Source organism: Amphiura filiformis, chromosome 20 (assembly GCF_039555335.1).
Source record: "Amphiura filiformis chromosome 20, Afil_fr2py, whole genome shotgun sequence".
NCBI lineage: Eukaryota > Metazoa > Echinodermata > Ophiuroidea > Amphilepidida > Amphiuridae > Amphiura > Amphiura filiformis.
Window position 1 is genome coordinate 64,322,579 of NC_092647.1, and position 8,713 is coordinate 64,331,291.

At 36.1% G+C, this 8,713-nt stretch overlaps 1 protein-coding gene across 1 annotated transcript in view; it reads right to left on the reverse strand.

Moving 5' to 3' along the window:
- LOC140142545 (interleukin enhancer-binding factor 2 homolog) overlaps window positions 1-8,487 on the reverse strand; it is a gene marked incomplete at its 5' end in the record, with an annotated part of 86,112 nt that extends 77,625 nt beyond the window's left edge. Inside the window, 3 exon segments of the mRNA XM_072164540.1 lie at window positions 3,155-3,257; window positions 8,355-8,417; window positions 8,419-8,487. Of these exon segments, the coding sequence (XP_072020641.1) occupies window positions 3,155-3,257; window positions 8,355-8,417; window positions 8,419-8,487 (235 nt within the window).
- Window positions 8,488-8,713: the final 226 nt, after the last annotated feature.

The window sequence follows — 8,713 nt, forward strand, 5'->3', positions numbered from 1 at the left end:
GAGCAATTTGAGTTTTGTATGCTTATGATTATGTTTCAGGTTATCTTTTATTTCCATCAAAAATTAATAGTAAATCTTACTTACCAACGTAGTTATTGAAATTTTGATTTGGACGAATCGCGCCTAAGTGCGATGAATGAATTCGGCAGAGAGACGAATCGTATACTTAGCTGCACAAATCATGTTGATCTATAGCATTGTATAGCGGGAAACCCTGAATCTTCTATATTACATGTCATATACTAATATATTTGATACCAACGATAGCTGTAGGTATCTTCTATCCAGTGATACCAAAATAAGTACAAACATTCCCAAAAGATATTGCTGTGGTTTAATAATGTGAGTGCGCTACCGTGAAATTGGAAAATCCTCGGAAAATCATCGCAAAATATAGGACAATATTGTTATTTTTTGTTTTAAAATCCTTGAGTTTTCGCTAAATATTACAAGGATGACTATTTATAACTTATATAGTAAGTTAAATCTACATAGCCTTAGGACAACCAGTAATTTCTACACAAAAGCCTCAAATCAAGAATGCGTGCTATGGTTTACACGTAGTTGAATGCGTATTCAACCTCTTTCTACGCAGTGGTAGAGATATTTTGGATACAGCATGAAGCCGAATAGCTGTTAAAACGTGTTTTGAAGGATATATCGATTATTTCAGAACATGCAAGTATTGCCAATAATTTGTGTACATTCACTTCTATAACATACATTTCAAATGAGTGCTCACGAATGTTCTAAATTTTTAGAAGGACCAATGGAATGGTACCAAGATTTTCAAACGCTGTTTACTCAGAACAGCAATTATGCTCATTCTGCCCTCTGCCATATCCATAACGATATTACATGCTTCTACTTGTGCAATAATGGATAATTTCAAAATTTCTGTAGCTATTTATAACACATCTGCTACTGGAATTGGTACTTGCAGTATATTAGTGGAAGAAGGGCCCAACTCCAGCTTGTATTAAGACCTGTACTGATGTCATGGAAACATCATATCAGCCTTCAATTAAGGATCTGAAGGGCACGGCAACTTTTTAGGGCAAGTTGATAATTGCCTTGGATTTTCACCGAAAAGGCAAGGCAGCACAGCAATTTGTAATATTTCAAAAGGGCATCAAGGCAACTGTTGAAAATTTGAGAGGGCACCAAGGCAATTTTTCAAAAGCGAATAGATGCATTGCTGTCAGCTGAATTCGACACCAAAGTAAAATTCGACTCTCAACTTTACACTAAAACTAACCTGCTTGCTCAAAAACCTGCTTAAATAATACAAAGCAATCAAAAATCAACAGTTTAATTTACTTAATTAAATTTTATGATCCCTATAGTTCTGAGCTGCAAAACTGACTTGAAACAGCTGTAACTTTGGTAATAATATTGATCAAATTCTCCGGCCGGATAAAAACTATTTCGCGTGCCAAAACATATCTAGAGATGGGCTCACATGTACAAGATAAGACGATACCGAAGGGGGATCGCCATCGGTTTGCAATGGGAAGTCAATGTTTGCTAATCGAGAGATCAATATTGATTTGCCCAGCGCTTCGATTTTGTTCACGACACAGGAAGCTTAATAGTTACTAACAGCGCTTTCTGATTGGTCGATAGTACGTTGAAGGTATTTCTGACCAATCGGGCAAATGAAGTCAGATTTCTAGCAACCAGATTATAAATAATAATGTATAAAAGCCGATGTGATTGGCTGAATATGCAAGCTTATGTAGAGGTAATGAATATTAATTGAGAACAAACTATGATTGATAGCTGGGTTACGATGCTCAAAATAGCGATCGTGTTCAAGATTTTCGATTTAATTTTCCCCAATTTTTCGGGTTTTAACCAGTACTTGTTAATTATTTTATAATGAAGGGCAAGGCTTAGGCCGGCTAGGGCACCCACGGCAACTTCATTTAGGGCACGGCAAGTGACTGCCGTCGGTAAAGGACATATTTTGAGGGCATTGCGGCATGGGGTGGGCACCCACGGCAATATGCCGTCGGTGCCGTGGGTTAATTCGAGGGCTGCATCATATACCGTAAAACCTCGTCTACAAGCATATATAGTGTTTTTGATGAAAGCTAAATTAAAACGATACATGCGTAAATATGCCAATACAATAGATTGGTCACAAAATAATACTTGTTTGTATGTGCATGGATCTGTAATTTATTTGTTTCAAATTTCATTAGCCACAGACGGTTCAGCATCGCCATTATTACTATATGCTTGAGGAGGTTTCGAACTGGCAGCATCCATGAAAGGAAGAATTACGTAACCTTACACAGAATGTTATGACTGGTTCAATTCCCATTCATGTATGCTGCCAGTTCGAGGCTCTCCCCGCACATAGTGCATAATGGCGGAACCGTGCAAGTGGCGAATAATGGCGCCTGGGATTAATTTAGTTTTTATCAGAAGCACTCTATATGCTTGTAGACAAGGTTTACGGTATGATTTAATATATGTAATACTGTATGTTAATTCATAAAAGGTCTCCTGAAGATGAAAAACATTCTGTTTTTTCTTAATATCTCAAAACAGTTTTGATGGAGTTGGGCCCTTCTTCCACACAGGTATTCAACTGCACTACAAGATTCCAATTGAGGACTTGTTGCACTATAATGCTTTCATATTAGTGCGTCAGCCTGCACAGGTACACCATTGTTAGGCACTTACATGGTACTGTGCAGTACCAAGGAGTACCAGTGCAGTGCCACTGCTAGTGGGTCCTGTGCAGTAGCATTGGAACTAGGTTTTTTTCTCACTTTATTTTATATGGAACTCAATAATTTCCTTCTCGACTGGTCACAATTGAGGATGCTACAGGGGGTTAATGTGCACAGTGCATTGCCCTACTAAGTGTATTTTGAGATAAAAATCTACTTCACATGCTTTATTGAGATGTCGCCATCAACTAGGCCTTTCCTTACTAAAACCTTGGATGTTACTTACCTGTGGGCTTTACTGTTTTTACAACCAGATCAACTCCATGTTAACATCATTCCCTTCTTCTGAGACCCACATATATAGATTTACTTTGTTGCCAATGACAACAACCAGATCAATCATGGGAGAGTTCCTTTTTGTGGCATCACCCAATAATTGAATCATTATCAAGGCACCTGTATAGACTTACTTGTTGGCAATGTCTTCAGAATGACAACAAGATCAGCCACTGGACTTCCAGCCATCATGGTTCCCTTCTTATGAGAGCCTACCGGACGAAATTCTTCAATAGTCTGTAACAGATTAAACGAGTGGAAAAAATCACTACATTTTCAAAGAGCTATCATCTGAATTCTGCTAAAAAATTAGAGAACTGAATAAATTGGAACAAAAGTGTTCAATTGTGTTACAATTTAAATCAACATGCAAAGAATATTGTATTGGTATTACATTAGTAGTAATGTACAAAATTGTGCACATAGTATCAATTGCAGTTAGTTAAAATACTTAACAGGTGTTAGTTAAACAATAATGGATCAAAGAAATGCTTAATTCTACAATTCTGTTATTAACTTCTTGTGGATGGTTAGTCTGATATTTTCAACAAATTTCTCTTGTAATATAATATTTACAATAAAAAATACTGCTTGCCTTGATAACTAGCATTATGACCATTATGTTAAAACAGCATGGAAGCAATCATTTTGGAAACTTTTCAAATATTGACATGTACAAACATTTTTACCACCTTTTCATACAATTCATATTGACCACTAAATTTTGCTGGAAAGCATTTCAAATTGAATACATAGTTTCAGAAATAAGAATGCGTCAAACGAGGTATAGAAAACATCAACTGCCGAATATGGATTTGTCTCTTTGTTACGCATCAATTCTCCTGAATTGGCAAACAGGGGATGGATATGTGGCATGGTAACATCAACTAACCCTCTTCGCTCACTTATCACCCTAAACCACCGTTAAATAATATGCTGAACTCTGGCTCAGCCCTTTGAATTCACCACAGCAATCGACGGCATAATGCTGTGGGTGCCCATCTCCACTGCCATAATGCCCTCAAAATATGTCAATTACTGACGGCAATCACTTGTCGTGTCTCTAATGAAGTTGCCGTCAGTGCCCCAGCCCTGCTCCTTCATTATAACTAAAGTAAGGACCCATCCCCTCAAACCTCTCAGTCTTAACAATACATAAATGTCAATTTTGATATCATTGATATTGAAATTTGAAAAGAATGAAGTCAAACTGATACCAAAGTTAATAGCCAGCCTATTATTGAGGTAGAGTTATTAAAACAATTCTGTTAGCACTCAAATCATCTATCAGACTGTTTGTGTGTGTTTTATTCGCTTTTGAGAAATTGCCTTTGTGCCCTTCTCAAATTTTCAACAGTTACCATGATGCCCTCTTGAAATATTACACACTGCCGTGTTGCCTTGCCTTTTCTTGCCAAGGCAATTCTCAATTTGCCCTATTAAGGTTGCTATGCCCCTTTAGACCCTTTAATTTGAGGGTTGCTCTGGCTCTAAAGCCTGATCCCCTGTGCGCTGCTGTCAAGAGAATTCACGAGGAACGTGAATTTACAAAGAGACAAGTCTATATTTAGCAGTCTGCCAAACTCAAAATGATATGCATCTTCTGCACTGATCTAAGCACACCTCCTATTAAGAATAGAAAACAAAGACACCTCCATGCTCGCCATGGCTTGATAGAAAAATACCTTTTGCAGTATTTGACTCAAGTAATTAATCAATTGGGTCCCAAATTACACTGACAAAAAAGAGTGCATAAATTTTCTCAACAAATCACAAATGGTAGTGAATGAAATCGTAAAAGTGAATGCATTAGTAGTTCTGTTACAATGTTAATGAAAATATATAATGGCTTTATCACAAAGAGGACTAGTCCAACGGGCAGGTGTTTTTCCACACAGTAATAATACTCCTGGAACAATTATATTATATATTATAGTGATGGCTGCAGGGTTCAAAACACAGGGTGCCTCCAACTAAACCAACCTTGTACATTAGGCATAGTGTATTGTATGGTTAAACTCACACATTGTTAAAATGACAATGTATATCAATGATTATCTATACTGTACTGTCCCTTTGTGAAACTGAAGTGATGATATCTGATTTCACTCACCATTTCTACACAGTTCTATGCATCTGAATAATAGTGAATATTTTATTAAATAATAGTAGGGATGCCCTACTCAATACAGTTTCCACTAGAACGATTTTTCATTTACTGTGTATGTGCACTCACACACGTATTGTCTATGGCGAAACTGATCGATACAAGAAATCCCAGGCCTGTTAAATGGCGACATACTTGTTTTTTGATCCAAATGTAGTCCTATATAAGGGTGTTTCAAGAAATTCCTTATTCCACCAGAAAACATTAACCAAACTTTTTCCTGTTTGGTCAGTAAATAGAGAGGACCTTCCTGCATGAAGAGATCAACTTTTTAATGAAAAATTTTATGAGATGAGAACTACAACAGGTTGAAGTGACACCATTCCGTGCATCAGGTGTTCAAACGCAATTATCTCCGAATTTGGAGTGAATCAGACAAGCAAACTTACATACTCATAAAATTTAACTATTTATGAAGACAAAATGTAGGATGTTAAGAAATTTAAGAATGTTTAAGCCTACATGCCCATCTCAAATCATGCACTTCCCGTGCACTTCTCACTACCATGTCCATTTCATAGGGAGTATAAAACCGGGGATTCATCATGCATGTCATGGCTTCCATGCACACACAGTGTATTGCTCAATGTAGTAAAGATAACCTTTGAGTTGGAGCAAATTTCTCAAAATTGGTAGTGATTAATGTTACCAAACTTATGCCATGATGAAATATAATAATTTTTGAAGATAAAATGTGCTGACCTAAAAGATTGAACAATGTTTAAGACTACCGCTTTTTATTTGAAATAATGCACTTATTGTTCATCTCTATGGAGATATTTTCCTTATGTGCCATCTATGATCATGCTTTATGTTTCACCAAACAAACCATGGGTTTTGAGGTCTTATATTTTTTGTTGTATGTCAACAAAATCGATTAAATTTTCAGGATGATCTTATTTTCATGTTGTTATAAGCAAATATAATGTTCCAGATAAGATAGTTAATAAATACATTAAGAAAAAGTACCTTAAAGTTGCACTTACTGTTAGTATTCGTTTCTTGACTGTAACTTTTTTAACATGTTCTAGCAGCCCTATATAAAACCGTGACACTGAAAAGGCCATATCTCTGGAATGAAACGTCCGATTAAGATTATTTAAACGCCAAAATGTTTCTTTCATCAATTCCCATCCAATAAGTTAGGTCTGAATCAATTTAAAAGTACTTCAATTTTTAGTGGACATGCCTAATAATAGGAATCCATCTGAGCTTCATTCCAGGATGGTCTTTTCATCTTTACCCTGCCATTCCAAAATCAATACATTCTCGAACTCTTTCCCCTTGCTCCAATATTTGAAAGGGGCCAACATGGAGTCAATACTTAGAGTTTAATAGAGTTTAATAGAGTAAATACGGTAAGTAATAATCAGTTGACATCAAAGCAGAGAGTGTAAAAAGACAAAACCATCTCAGACCAAGGAACTGTGTATAACTGGAGACTGGAAATTAAAACAATGAAGAACTTGAGAGTGAGACCATAGGAAAGGGAACTCCTCACTTCCGGTTTAACCGTGTAACTGAAGCAAGTCATTCTACCCTTCTTATGGTCTCTTAATGAAGAAAACAAAACATATCGCGAAAAATATCACACTCAAAAAAATTTAACTGAAAAACTTTTAGTAGAGCTGAAAACTTGTTCCTATTGGTTACCAGCCATATGTTATATACAAATGCCCACAGATAATCCTATCATGCAATATTAACACCTTTTGGAGCACATATACATCGCATATCTTATTATAAAGCCAGAACTACAATCTTGGGAAATAAGTCTTGGAATGCTTTATGCGTGTAAATAACGGAAAACTGTCACCCCTTTCCCTGTAATGTGAGAAATGCCAATGTCTTCAGCGGTTTCCCAATGTGTTCCAACATTGATTGATGGGAGGAGGAAGGGTAAATCATTGATGTAGATGTCATGTTTGTTCCCAAACACAATATTATAATGTCATTTCCATGATCATAAGGAAAACCTGCACAGAGTTATGACAGAGGTGCTTAGCGTGCCCAAATTCTTTTTCAATATTATAGACTATTCTAAATACTTATTTAATAGGTTAAATTAGCATTTGATTTTAGTATAAAATGTGGAAAGTGAAATCATATCCTTCACTTTCAGAGATGACTCTCAACTCACTCTCAAATGGGTCTGAAGGTGCAAGAACAAAACTAGTTTATTGGGGAAAACAGTCTCGTCAAAAAAAGGACTCAAAACATTTGGTCTGGACTTCTAACCCATTAATTTTCTGCAGAGGCTCTTCAGATACTCCGACTCCCATCTGGCTAATCCCATGCTCTCTATATATATGCAATCTTTGAAAGAATATTTTCTGAGATTTTGAACAAGAAATTTTCATGTGCAAACTAATACCCTTCTAAAAGTTCATCAATCTGATAATTTTCAGCACTACTCTACATACGTGATATTTCAGTGTTATTTCACAGTGCTTTATTTCCATGGTAATAACACAAGAAATCAAGTATCAACATTATTGCAAGTAGTTTGACTAATTTCTTTGTCTTCTTCTTTAGTACTGGGTTCCACTTTTTCTACAGAAACATGCAAAAGGAAAAAAAAAATGAAAAACAGAGAAGGATGCATAGTACAAAAAAAGTATGGAAAATCAAGTTAGCAGTGCAAATATACAATCAAGTTCAAAAAGTCTGTAAAGTTATAGATAGCTTTAAGTTTACATGTCAGAGTTTGATGTATGAGAGGCTTTCAGTAACTCGACAAAAATAATAACAACAGTGTATTTTTTGTTAGCTTAAACTATAGTTCATCACTTGGTCTACGTTCCTTTCAGGGTAGACATGTGTGAATACATGAAGGAGAGTCGTCTGATGTATAACTACATGAATTTAACTTCTCAAATGCAACTGACTTTGTGGATCAAATAAAAAAATTGGATATTGAAGTACTTTGTTTTTTCTCCATAAATTTGCAACGTCAGTTAGCACACTATAGCTCTAAATATTGAGGTTTGTCTCATTTGGAAAGAAATCAGTAAAAAAAGAGAGAGACTAACATATTTAATATACAACATTCTACATTCATAAACTGAAATAAGACGATATTAGCAGATGCAACGTGACTCATGACATGATCCCAATGTGACCTCATGAGCCCCAATGTGACCTCATGACCTTTACACGATGCTTACCACTTCAAAATTAGGGGGTTTGGTGCCACTGTGAGGGTTGTCCAACACTGTGCTTATCTTGCAGGACCAAGCTGAGAACTGCTGCTTGTTCTGTGGTAGATGGAGTTAGTTCTGTGTTCTTCTTGATCAGAGCCTGATAAATGATGCAAGTACAGACAAAAATTTATTTAAGACTTTACCTTTACATACACAGACAGAGACTTTTTATGTGTTTCCATTTCTAGTAGTAATGCCTTCCGAAAATCTGAAATACCCTTGACCGACAGCTGTTAGCATTTAAAAATGTTCAAAATCTATGGTCGTGGTGGATCGGGAATGGAATATCATCGATGGGTTGTGCTGGGTCAGTGCAAGTTACA